Below are 13,438 nucleotides of genomic sequence, written 5' to 3' on the forward strand. Positions count from 1 at the left end.
AGCGGCCTTCCTAATTGTGGGTTTTTGTTTTTTCCAAATTTACTCTGGTGGTGGGAGGAGGTATTATTAAAGGTACCCCCCTGCATTGTTACTGCAAATAACTGTCCTCTGACCTGAGTGGGCAAGATGGAGTTTGTACTGGAGAATTTAGAAACGTACACTGTGGCCCAACTCAGGGAGTTTTGCCAGCGGGAGGGGGTGTATTGTCCCCCAGGAGCAAAGAAGGGTGCACTCCAAACCAGCTTAAGGGCTTGGGGGGAGGCACGCCGAGAAAGCAAGGCTGAGGAGGAGGACAGGGATAGAGAGCCCGACAGTGAGGGAGCTGGTTTGTACCAACCGGAGGTGGGGAACCTGTCAGCGGGGCCCAGGACACTTTCCAGGAAGGGCAGCAGTGCCTCTAGCGGTGGCTTGTCTGAAGTGGAGATAACAGATCGGAGGGAGAAAAGGCAGCTCACATGGGACTTAGCAAGGCTGGAGAAAGAGAAAGAGGAACAGAGGATGGCTCATGAGATAAGGCTGAAAGAGATAGATCTTCAGATCCTGAGAATCGGGGCACACCCTGTACCTAACGGTGGCAGCGAAGAACGAGAGTACACCAGGGAACCCAAACCCTACCTGCCAAAGGACATAGTAGCTGGCTATGGAGTGGGCGACGATATTGCCAAGTGGCTAGCGGCCTATGAGGTCTCGTTAAGGGCCCATGTAGTTCCAGAGAAGTACTGGGGAGGGGTATTGTACAAGTACATGCCTCCAGCTGGTAGGGATGCATTATTGGCCCTCGAGGAGGATGAGCAGACCCACTACCCCACCATGAAACTGGCGCTCATAAGAAAGTTTGGACTAACACCCGAAAAGTACAGACAGAAGTTCAGGGGTAGTCACAAACTGGGCACACAGAATTGGGTGGACTTCCTGGACTATGCAAAGAAGGCACTAGAGGGTTGGATTCAGGGCAGTGAAGTGAGGAACTACGAGGGGTTGTTTGACCTGGTACTGAAGGAACACCTGCTTGAGAAATGTTTCCCTGAACTGCGTCAACACCTGGTGGATAGCAAGCTGACCAGTCCCCGGAAGCTTGCTGAGGAGGCGGACATTTGGGCTAGTACCCGGGTGTCCACAAGGGGGACTGGAGGGGATACTCAAAAGGCCGGACAGGGCGCCCCCCAGAAGAAAGAGGGAGGGGAAAAGAAAAAGGAGTTCTCCAAAGGCCCCCAAAATAACTTCCAAGGGAAGGGAACAGGATTCACCCCTAGGGCTAACCCACCCAGAAACCCTAATCCTGGCCAGAGTCAGCAGCCAAGGGTTGTCCATTGCTACGAGTGCGGTGGCGTTGGACACTATAAAGGAGATCCGAAGTGCCTGAAACGACCACCCCCTCCCATTGGAGGAAAGACCCCCGGAGTAGCTAGTGCAGTGCTCGGGGAGGAGATGCCCTTAACTAAGGGAAGGGAGTGGGCGGGTGTCACTTTAGTGTCCCTGAGAGAACGGGAGATGGTTCCTAAGATCCAGGTGCCCGTAAATACCGTAAAGTATGGGCAGTGGGTCACCATCAACGGCCAAAGAGGGGAGGCTCTGAGAGACACAGGAGCCAGTATGACTATGGTGCGTAGCCAACTGGTGTCTCCAGAGCAGGTAATTCCCGATGTACTCCACCCAGCCGCGATGGCTGACGGCAGAACAGGCCACTATCCAGTGGCCGAGGTTCCCTTTGAATGGGGGGGGGGTTGCAGGTTCACTTCGAGTTGCCGTAAGCCCTGCCGTGCCAGTCGATTGTCTGCTGGGGAATGACATGGAGCACAACGCTTGGAAGGAGGTGGAATACCGGACTCACACTGAGATGCTGGGTACACCTGATTGGGCCTGTGTGAGCACAAGGTCCGCGACTACCCGAAGAGGGAGTTCGTTTCGGCTGGAGCCTGGAACAAAGGCCCAGCCAGCTGCCAGTCAAGGGAAGAACCGAGGACAGGAGGAGCCTGCCTCGGCGTCCACACCCCGTAGGACGGATAGGCCACCGGAGGTGGTGGACCAGGAGTCTGCGGTGGGGGACGTTACCAAACTGGAGGACCTACCCATCCCGGCCGAGTGGCACGTGGAGGGAGGCCCGTCCAGGGAGGAATTCTGCCAGGGCCAGAGGGAGTGCCCTACCCTTGAGGGGCTGAGGCGACAGGCCGAAGCCCAGGCAGCAGGGAATGTTGAAGGGAACTACAGTGTTTACTGGGAGGATGGCCTCCTCTACAGTGAACCCAAGGCACCCCTACACGGATCGTCACGAGCCTTGGTAGTCCCTCAACGTTATCGAGCCTTCCTTCTGGAGTTGGCTCACGAGATCCCATTGGCAGGACACCTGGGGCAAGACAAGACCTTCGCCCGTCTTGTCCCACACTTTTATTGGCCTCAGATGAAAGTGTCGTCCGATACCTACTGCCGGACATGTGTGTCTTGCCAAGCCAGTGGGAAAACAGGGGTGAAGCTGAAAGCTCCCCTGGAACCACTTCCTGTCGTTAGCACCCCCTTTGAAAGGGTGGGCATCGACATTGTGGGTCCGTTAGATCCGCCAACGTCAGCTGGTCACAGGTTTATCCTGGTCCTGGTGGATCATGCCACACGGTACCCAGAGGCAATACCTCTGAGGACCATAACAGCACCTGTTGTGGCTAGGGCCCTAATGGGAATCTTTACCCGAGTGGGTTTTCCCAAGGAAGTTGTGTCCGACAGGGGGACCAACTTCATGTCAGCGTACATGCGGGCGATGTGGAAGGAGTGTGGAGTGACCTACCGGTTCACAACTCCTTACCACCCCCAGACCAATGGTCTGGTGGAGAGGTTTAACAAAACCTTGAAAGGCATGATCAGAAGTCTGCCTGAAAGCCTGCGGAGGAAATGGGACGTCCTCCTACCCTGCTTACTCTTTTCTTACAGGGAAGTGCCACAGAAGGGAGTGGGCTTCAGCCCCTTCGAGCTTCTGTATGGGCACCCTGTACGTGGACCTCTCAACCTGGTGAGAGACGGATGGGAAAGAACTCCCAGAAAGCTTCCCCAGGATGTGGTGAGCGACATGCTGGCCTTCCGGAGCCAAATGGCTAAGTTGTGGAAGCAAGCTTCTGACAACTTGGAAGCCAGCCAAGCAGTGATGAAGGCGTGGTATGACCACAATGCTCACCCGGTGGAGTTGGAGCCTGGCCAGAAGGTGTGGGTGATCGAACCAGGAGAGCTTAGTGCCCTCCAGGATCGCTGGTCAGGACCCTTTGAGGTGTTGGAGAAGAAGGGTAAGGCTACCTACTTGGTGGACCTGAAGACCCCTCGTCAGCCCCTGCGGGTGCTGCATGCCAACCGCCTCAAACCCCACCACGAGAGGCCCGAAGTCATCTTGATGATGGTGACTGACGGAGGAGAGGACGTGGAAAGCGAGCCTCTCCCCGATTTGTTTGCGTCTCAAGAAAAGGATGGGTCGGTGGAGGGAGTGATTCTCTCCCCATCTCTAACTCCTGAACAGCAGGAGGACTGTCGCCAGGTCCTGGGGCAGTACTCTTCGTTGTTCTCCCTTGTCCCGGGTAGGACTCACCTGTGCGTCCATGACGTGGACACAGGAGACAGCCCACCTGTGAAGTCCAAGATCTACCGGATGTCAGACAAGGTGAAGGCCAGCATTCATAGTGAAGTCACTAAGATGCTGGAGCTAGGAGTGATCGAACCTTCTAGCAGCCCCTGGTCCAGTCCGGTGGTACTAGTACCAAAAGCTGCACCACCGGGTGCCCAACCGGAACTGAGGTTCTGTGTGGACTACCGGGGACTGAATTCAGTGACCAAAACTGATGCTCATCCGATCCCTAGGGCGGATGAATTGATTGACCGGCTGGGAGCTGCCCAATATCTAAGTACCTTTGACCTTACTTCTGGGTACTGGCAGATCTCTTTGACTGATGGAGCAAGGGAAAGGTCAGCCTTCTCCACGCCCAATGGCCACTACCAGTTCTGTGTGATGCCCTTTGGGCTCAAGAACGCACCTGCCACGTTTCAGCGCCTGGTAAACCAGATCCTCACCGGAATGGAGAGTTTCTCTGCTGCTTATCTGGATGACATAGCCGTCTTCAGTAACAGCTGGGAGGATCACTTGCGTCACCTGCAAGCTGTTCTCCAGGCCCTGAGACAAGCTGGATTGACGATCAAGGCCAGCAAGTGCCAGATCGGGCAGGGGTCGGTAGTGTACCTTGGACACTTGGTGGGTAGGGGAGCGGTGCAACCCCTCCAGGCGAAGATCGAGGCCATCATGGCCTGGGAACCCCCCAAGACACAGACTGAGGTCCGAGCTTTTCTGGGCCTCACGGGATACTACCGCCGCTTCGTGAAGGGGTACGGTACCATCGTAGCCCCCCTCACGGAGCTCACGTCCAAGAAACAACCTCGACGGGTAGTCTGGACGGAGGCTTGTCAGCAGGCCTTTGTGAGATTGAAGAAAGCCATGTGCGAGGCCCCGGTCTTAAGGGCCCCAGACTTTTCCAAGGAGTTCATTGTCCAGACAGATGCATCAGAACATGGCATTGGGGCAGTGTTATCGCAACTCAATGAAGAGGGTCTGGATCAACCCGTGGTCTTCCTATCCCGGAGACTACTTCCCAGGGAACAGAAGTGGAGTGCAATAGAGCGTGAAGCCTTTGCAGTGGTATGGGCTCTGAAGAAGTTGCGGCCATACCTGTTTGGCTCGCACTTCCTGGTTCAGACCGACCACAGACCCCTTCGTTGGCTGATGCAAATGAAGGGGGAGAATCCCAAGTTGTTGAGGTGGTCTATTTCCCTACAGGGAATGGACTTTCAGGTGGAACATCGGCCTGGAGTGGACCACGCCAATGCAGACGGTCTCTCAAGGTATTTCCGCCTTAGTGATGAGAACTCCCAAGGGGTCGGGTAGCTCTCCCCACTTTCAGCTGGGGGGGACGCGTGTTAGACCTGTCAGCCCTTTGGGTGGTCCCTCCTCATCATTATTTATTTTGTCCCACTTTTGCCTCAAACCCTGTTTGAATTTTTCCTTTTTGGGAACCACCAGACTTTTTAGTGTTGCTGCAGATTCAGGGAGCCATTTTATCTACCCCTGAAACTTCTGTCTGAGGGCCTGGAGCACAAAATGGTGGCCACCTGTGACATCACTAGCATCCACTGGAACCTACTAGCACCTTCCAGAACATTCCAGAACCCTGTGACAGTTGGAGGCGGTTTAGAATGTTGGGAAGCTAAGACAGAGAGTTGGCAGTTGGAGCTGGCAGTTGGCACCTGACCGGTGAAGAGAGAGCAGCAAAAACCTGAAGGAGGAAGGAGTGAGGCAGCAGGGGTGGAAACTTGTGCCTGGAGTGAGGTCCATAAACCCACCCTTGATACTAGTCCCTACTGACTGAGCCCAGCCTGGAGCCCTGTGTGGGAAGAAGCAAGAAAAACCATCTTAAGGACCTGGACAGCAGGAACAGGCCTTAGAAACCAAGAACAGCAAGATCCTGACCTGGATACTGGTTTCCCTGGAGCCGGACGTCGAGTAGCCTGGAGACCTGGAGCCCGAGGTGGAGAAGCGGCGCTGACTGGAAAAGCAGACGTCGTACCCGGAGCCGCCAGAGATCGTGAGAGGGCGCCGACGGAGGTCGTGAGGAGTCCCAGAGGTCGAGGAGGAAGTCACCCAAGGTCGAGTGAGCGGCGTCGACGGGGGAGTGAAGTCCACCCTCCGGAGTCGCCGGAGACCGAGGTGAAGTATGCCGGAGGTCGGGAGTGGAGATCGCACTCCGGAGTCGCCGGAACCTGAGAGAATCGTGCCGGAGGTCGGGAGTGGAGGTCGCACTCCGGAGTCGCCGGAAACCTGAGGAGAGGAGCACCGGAGGTCGGGAGTGAGGATCGCACTCCGGAGTCGCCGGAAGTCGACATCGAGCCAAGGCCGGCCGACGTCATCGAAGCTGAGGTCGCCATCGGACCGGAGCCGCCCAAAGTCGACATCGAGTCAAGACTGCCCGACGCCATCAAATCGGAGGTCGAGATCGAGCCGAGGCCGCCGACATCGAACCGGAACCGCCTACCGGCGTCGTCAAGAACTGACATTGTGGCGAGGCCGCCGACATCGAACCGGAACCGCCTCACGGCGTCGACACGACTCCAGCGGTGTCGGAACTTCAGAAAAAGGGCAGTAAGTGGAATAGAGGGCGCCAAAGGCCCTGTGGAATCCTAAGAGACTACTCTAGGGGTTAGAGAGGTGCTGGAACCAGCTGGACTGTGCCAGGGGTGAGCTGAGACTAATTTAGAGGGGTTGTGTAGAGTGAGAGAGCCAGGTCTCTGGTATTCCCCCCTTGATCTACCTCAGTTTAGGCCTCAGCCTTGTCCAAGCCAGGGAGTAGACACCCTCAAGCCTTCCACATCACCACAAGCTGTGCCTGGGCCAAATCAGCCCATAGTAATCTCAAATGTGATCTGATTCTATGAGTGTCACTGTCAGCTTTTAATTATTTATTGAGGGCACTGTATTTATTGTATTTAACCTATTTATTGCTTCACTGTATTTATTGGTCCACAGTATTTATTGATGCACAATATTTATTGGTTTGCAGTATTTATTGCCTCAGAATATTTAATTGCCTGTATGTATTGCACTTATATTTATGCCTTTATTATTTATGATCACCCCTATTTATTGAATCATTAAGCCAGTATTTATTTGACCTGCACTATTTAAAAAGCTTGTATATTGTGATTGTGTTAATATTTATCTAATCAGCAACTAAGAGAAAAAGAAGATAAAGCAAGATATTTTCATAATTTTTACGGTGTAGAGTCGTTTTTGGAACGGATGCACGCATGGTTATTGTATGGGTATGTCGTATGCTTAGCACGGTGCCTGATTCCTGACCACTCGAGCCAAGCTACCACTGTATGTCCTGAAAGTACCCCGTTACCACCAACCCTTACCGGTGTGGGAGTGGAGTAATTTGCCCAGCTACCCTCTGGTATTTAGACCTCCAAGTCGTCCTCCCAACGGGTCCATAGGGGCAGGAGTATGTCTTCTCTTACCACCCTATGTAAGCAGGTGACAGGCTTATAAGTGCCCGAAGACGTGACTATGAATTGACAATTCTTGTGATGGTGTGGCTCTGATAGGCCAGACACCCAGTGTCTGCAGATCGTCGCCATCACCGCTCCATGTAGTAAGAAGAGACCCTGGGGTAAATCGAATGTTAAGAGGAACACCTCGAACGAAAGAATTTACTCCTCTCAGAATAAGTCTCCAACATTGGATGCGTCCACATCTATACAATCTTATAGGCCCCGCCAGTACCCCAGTGAGTGAGTACCCCATGCATACTCAGGTATGTCAGGCGAGTACGGAACCTGCACCCAAGTCTTCAGCAATCATCAAGCCCAACAGAGCTGCAGCACTTGGAATTCAGTGATATCATTCTGAGAGGATATCCCAGGCTCAGTAGTACCCTGATCAGCTGGTGAAGATCGGGTATAGAAAGTGCCATCACTCGTCCTGCTGTCAGTCTATCGGCTACCCATTGCATTAGCCATTGGAGCCGCGCCACAAGGTAGTAAGACTCAAATTCAGGGACAGCCAGTCCTCCCTTTTCCACAGGCCTTTGCAAAGTAGTTAGAGCCATCTGTCTACTGCCTGATCCCTATATGAAAGCAATGATGAACAAGTTGAGTTCTCTGAATAGCGCCTGAGGAAACCACACCAGCAGCTCTACAAAGAAATACAGCAACCAGGGGAGTGCAATCATTTTAAGCGGTGCCACCCATTCCACCACAGAGAGGGGGAGCATCTTCCAAAAGTCAGCGATCGTTCTAAGTGACCAAACCGCCTTCCCAACATTCCCATCCAACAATTCAGCCTGGTAGTGGCATACTTTTTTTTACACCCAGATATTGTAGGCACTGTAGTAACTCTAGTCTCTCTGGGGGGGATGCAAATCGCAAGCATCTTAAAAAAACGCGATTTCTGCCAGTTGACCTTTAGTATGGACAAGGAGTCAAACTTCTCTAGTAATTTTCTAGCACCCACCAGGTCTGTTGTCGTGTTCTGGAGGAAAATTAAGAGATCATCCACATTTAGGGCGATGTGGTGGGTCTGCCCAGAGAGCTCCATTCCCTGATAGCTGTCCCTAGTCCTGGCATAGCTCGCCAGCAGCTCCATTGCCAACGCAAAGAGCAAAGGGGACATCTCTTTCTAGTCCCCGCGGTCCACCTTTAAGCTCACCGAAATATTCCATCCAGTCCGGCTGTGGGATCTGTGTATAGCAACCGAGGCCAGGTTAGAAATCCGCGCCCCAGTTTGAAGTGCTCAATTACACCATAGAGAAAGTCCCTCTCTAAGCTGTCAAAAGCTTTGTCTATGCCTACTGCAAAGACCACTGCTTCTGAGCGAGCATAAGTATTGGCTTCCAGCAGTGCGAGCAGTCTCCTAATGTTGAGCACAATCTTCCATCCGGGAATAAACACCGCTTGATCTGGGCAGACGAGTTTTGTCATGTGAGGGAGAAGTCTAGTGGCAAGGATCCAGCTAAGGATTTATAATCAATGTTGAGCATCAATAATGGCCGGTAGGCTTTCATGTAATACGCAGGTCTCAATAGCGCTTCTTGGGTGGATGACGGCAGAAGGTCCGCATCATTAGCCGCTTTGTACAAATCAACCAGTCTAGGGGCCAGCTTTACTCTTATGTGGCGTAAAGCTCAACCAGGAGCCCATCATTTCACGGTGTTTTTTTCTCATGCCAAGGTTTTTATAGCTGCCTGAACCTCTTGCAACTTAATACCCCCTCACCCCCCCCAGCTCCTCCGCCTCCTCAGGCATAAGAGCCGGGAAATGTAAAGGCGCTAAAAATGTACCAATGTTGTTACCTGAGTGCTTGGAAGTACTCATATAGAGTATAGTAGTAGGAAGAAAATTATAGGTTGATTTCTACCCGCCTGTATAGCCTTGTTCCCTGGGCAGTTTCGAGTTCCACAGTGCCCGATCGCCTCTTTGCAGGGTTAGCGAGCCAGGCCAATAGTGAGTTGGTGCGGTCACGCTCTGCGTGTGCCCTTGTCATGTGAGCTCTGTAGTGGAAACATCTAAATTTCTCGACATGTTTCACTACTGTCTCCTTGGTGTCTCGCAGGCTTTCATGTAAGGCTGGACGACCCGGTCAAAGCTGTTTCACCTCCCTCCGTACTTCTTCTGATACCTTGACTCCAATCAATACCGTATGCCTCACCCCCACCGATTCTGATATGCACTTCCCCTGAGCATAGTGTTAAATGCATCTCACTCTATCTGGCAGAGACGTTTTAAGGCATGGGCAATGTGGGCTCTGGCCCAGGGCCCCCGCCTTTCAGGGGGCCCCTGATAGAGCCAGCTCTGTTCTGCAGAGAGTCTTGCACTGATGACCTTGAATATTTCTTAAACAGATTGTCAAAAATACTGTTTCCCTTTAATTTTTAATGTGAGTGGCATGTGAGAATTATAACAGATATTCTACAGAGAAATGGTGTGTTTATGTTTTTTTTAGTTCAAAACAGGACCTCACATATAAAAAATGGGAGGGTGTCACAGAGATTATTTAGGTAATATTAGTGTTACAATATTGAAAACACCGGGCACTATTCCTGAATATTTGATGTAACAACTTTAGAATTTGGATGATCTTCACCTGTTCACTATCAGTGACCTGGCCAAAGACAGCATGAAAGACCCGAAATTGGATCATAAATTCAAAGCTGTTCCAAACAGGGACTCGGGCCCCCAAAATCCTTAAGAAGTCCCTTCTATCGGGACGTAGAAGCTGTTCCAGCATTACTCCCAAAATACTGCCGTATGCTACCCCCTATAGTGTTTCGAAAGACCGGGTCCTCCAAGGACTCCATCAGCACCCACTTCTACCACCTGTGCTCACTTTTTTCGAACTAGTCCAATTCTACCACTATCTTTTGATCACCTTCCACATCGCAGAACATTATACCTGCAAACATCATACTATTCTACAACTTCCAAAAGCTAACATCTACCCAAACTAAATTTCATAAACCTGCCAATGCCCCCAAATGCCATGGCACTTAAACAACTCACACTGTACATTTACTCACCTCACAGCCTCAACATTACCTAGAGCACCTAGGCCTCACTCCAGCTTCCTCTGTACAAGCCTTGAATTGCTGTTGACTGTGTAGTATGTGCAGAAGTCATGTACTCACTTCCTCATTACCAATCCCCAGTTAACTCGACGTGGAGTGTGACCAACTGGCATGGGTGCAAATTCAGGACAAGGAGTGTAAAAATTCAGGACAGGAGGTCAAAATTCAGGACAAAAGTTAAGTTTTACAGACACATCAGAGGAGGTTGCGCAATAGTATATAAGTAAGTAAATAGACAAACACTTAAGTACAAGTATAAATAGGTTTATATTAGGTTGAGACTATTGTGCACTTATGGTTTTTCAGTATGCGCACAGCTTTAAGCAAATGTGCAGGTCTTTTTGTGGCAACAAAACCGCCCCCACCTTTCCAGCTCCCAGAGAAAATGCCTGATACCCGGTCTGGCCAGTCTGGCCTTACAACCACCCTCCAATGACTCCCCTCATCTTCACATCGAGCCTCTCTCACTTGTATTTAATTTCTTCTATAGTGCTACTCATCCTAAGTATGTGGGGCAGTGTTGGAGTGCGTTGCAACACACACATATTATATAGAGACAATGACTCATATCAATGTTAAAGTCAATGTATAGAAAATGTTGCTTAAGATAATGAGGCTTGCAATGTGTAATCATACTTTCATCCATCATTCAGTCTTTCACCATTCATTCTGTCCTTCCATCTGTGTGCCCATCCATGTCCATATTCAACCATTTACAAACCTATCCATCACGTATCCTTCCATCCATCATTTCACACATCCATCCCTCCATCCACCCTTTTACTCATCAATCCATTATCCATCCATCCACCCTTTCACCCTATCTATCCATACACTCATCCATCCACTCTTCCACCCATCCATTCACTCATCCATCCAGCCATTTACCTATCCGGCCATCTTTTCACTTACTCATTCATCAACCCAGTCCCTCATCCTTCCAACCATTTACCCATTCAGTCATCCATTTACCCATCCTCCCTTTCTCTCTCAATTCCCCTTTCACTTAGCCATCCATCCTTCCATCCACCCACCCACCCATCCATCCATCTACTCATCCACTCATGAATCAGTCCATTGAACCCATCACTCATCCATCCTTTCACTCATCCATCCTTTCTCTCATCCATCCATCCATTCATTCCTTCACTCATCTATCCATCCTTTTATCCATCTACAAGCCCTTACATCCACCCTTTCACTCATCCGTCCATCTATTCACCCTTTCACTTATCAATTCATCAATCCACCCTTTCACTTATCAATTCATCAATCAATCCATCATTTCACTCATCCATCCATCATTTCACTCATCCATCCAGCCATCCATCCACCCATCCCTTCACTTACTTACTCACTCACCTTTTCACATAAATTATGAGCTGAGCCTTTGCTGCAGAGTCGCAGACATAAGAGACCCATCAAGAACTCCACCCTCGCTGTAGTTCCTAAATCAAGGGGTGGGGTGGGGCAGAGTTCACTTTGCCACTGCACATAGGTAATCTGAAAAAGTGGAAGGCATGAGTCATGCATGATGCACAGTGCCTGGACGTGGGGTGACTGTGACATGGGGTTGTTTCCAGAGCTTTAAGTGGGATGAAAAAACGAGGGGCGTCTCTCCAAAAGGGTGTTCGATGTAATTAAGGGTGAGGCTTAAAACACATAAGCTAAAAATCTGTGCTTAGTATAATGTGCCGCCCGACTGGTATTTTTTGTTGCTTCTGTCATTGCATCCAGCTATATAATACAACAAGTAACGTTACACCTAGAACAAGTAACGTTACACCTACAACAAGCCAGAACTATTGGCTTTGTAAATGGTTGTTAGTTGCATAAAATAAAAAAGCAGCAACCATGGCTTCCTTGAATATAATATTGAAAATGCTTCAGTTTAAAATGAGGACACTCTGAAAGAACTATAATCCTTTCCTTTGAACTTCTTTCACCGCCTTCCTTTGATTAACTGGATTCTCAGGTAGCAGCAGCATGGGCGTTTTAGCACTTCCATGGGACAGAATGCCCTGCCCTGGACTGAGGCTGGAGGAGGCCACCACATGCTGTGCCATCCCAGACTGACCCATTGTCATTCTGTATGTGGCAATCAGCCCCGCACAGTATGAAAATGGGCGGGAGGGGCTGCTCTTGTGATCAGAAAAGTGCGAGGCGGCCCCATCAGGGGGCTGAGGCCTCTCGCAGGGGAACAGCTCTGAAAAACCCAAAATTACGGACAAAAGGCGTCCGTAAAAGGGATCCTCACGTACAATACGGACGGTCCGTGAAATTTACGGACGGTTGGTCACCCTTACGGGGAGGTACCCAGGCCGTTATCTCCTCCCGACTAACACGGATTACAAGTTATTTGTCCCACAATGAAGGATAACACCCTGACCTGGGAATGACGAATTTGATTACGGGGAAATAGCAGGGCCAAACACACACATTTGCAAGGAGTAGGTGGTAAATCCTGAGAGTGGCTAGGGACAGTCTATTTTACTTCAGCTGGGGGAGCTTTTCCTGCTACTCCAATGCGGAAGCATGAGGGTGGACGAGACAGAGAGCAGTTGCCCGTACCCTGTGTTAACACATGCTCACATGTTTCTGGGCCCGGACTCACCAGAAACCTTGTAGTAACCTGTAAGTTATTGCCACCCCTTCTCTCTGGCTCACCCCCAAACCCTCTCCCCCTTCCCCTAACCTCCCCCCATAATCTCACTGGGGATACTGCTCCGGGTGACTTGTAATGTTGCAAAGCATATTCTGCCACTCTTTACTCCACCCATTAAATAAAAGTAAAAAGTTATGTTACTGTTGGTAGGATGGATGACGTCTGTGTAACAAAATATCAAGCTTATTAAGCGTGGGCTTTCATTGTTGACATACAATATGAATTTTGATATTAGTTGAAAAAGAAAGTACATTACCAGCTTGATAGGAAAATAACCTCCTTCCTCCGGCACAATGTACTCCCCTTAATTCCATCCTAATAAATTACTATTAATTTCCAGACTATGCAGTCAATTTCAGTAGCCCAACCACAGAAAACACAGACTCCACTGGCACGTTCAGGAACCAGTCAAAGGATACTTGTTAGCAATCTCCTGCACGGGCCCTTGTCCAGACACAAGGACGCGCTTCTTGTGGAAGCCAGGGAACATGCACAGGGGGCTGTGCGACAAAACCATCTGGTCCTGGGATATCTGCAAGGCAAAGGATACAACCATTGGGAATTCAAACAGTGTCCTGCTACCAACCTGCTGGGGATTTCCTGGCACAAGCAGAGTCACATGGGCTCAGCAAAA

At 50.5% G+C, this 13,438-nt stretch overlaps 1 protein-coding gene across 5 annotated transcripts in view; it reads right to left on the minus strand.

The window, feature by feature from the left end:
• HDHD5 (haloacid dehalogenase like hydrolase domain containing 5) overlaps positions 1 to 13,438 on the minus strand; it is a 179,336-nt gene that overhangs the window by 106,163 nt on the left and 59,735 nt on the right. For all 5 annotated transcript variants that reach the window (XR_014981216.1, XR_014981217.1, XM_085652187.1 and 2 more), the window contains one exon: positions 13,224 to 13,336. Coding sequence is in view for 3 of the 5 variants with exons in the window: in XM_085652187.1 (XP_085508313.1) it covers positions 13,224 to 13,336 (113 nt within the window). In the remaining 2 variants the exon portion in view is untranslated. The remainder of the gene's footprint in view (positions 1 to 13,223; positions 13,337 to 13,438) is intronic.

This window comes from Triturus cristatus, chromosome 4_1 (assembly GCF_964204655.1).
Source record: "Triturus cristatus chromosome 4_1, aTriCri1.1, whole genome shotgun sequence".
Lineage (NCBI taxonomy): Eukaryota > Metazoa > Chordata > Amphibia > Caudata > Salamandridae > Triturus > Triturus cristatus.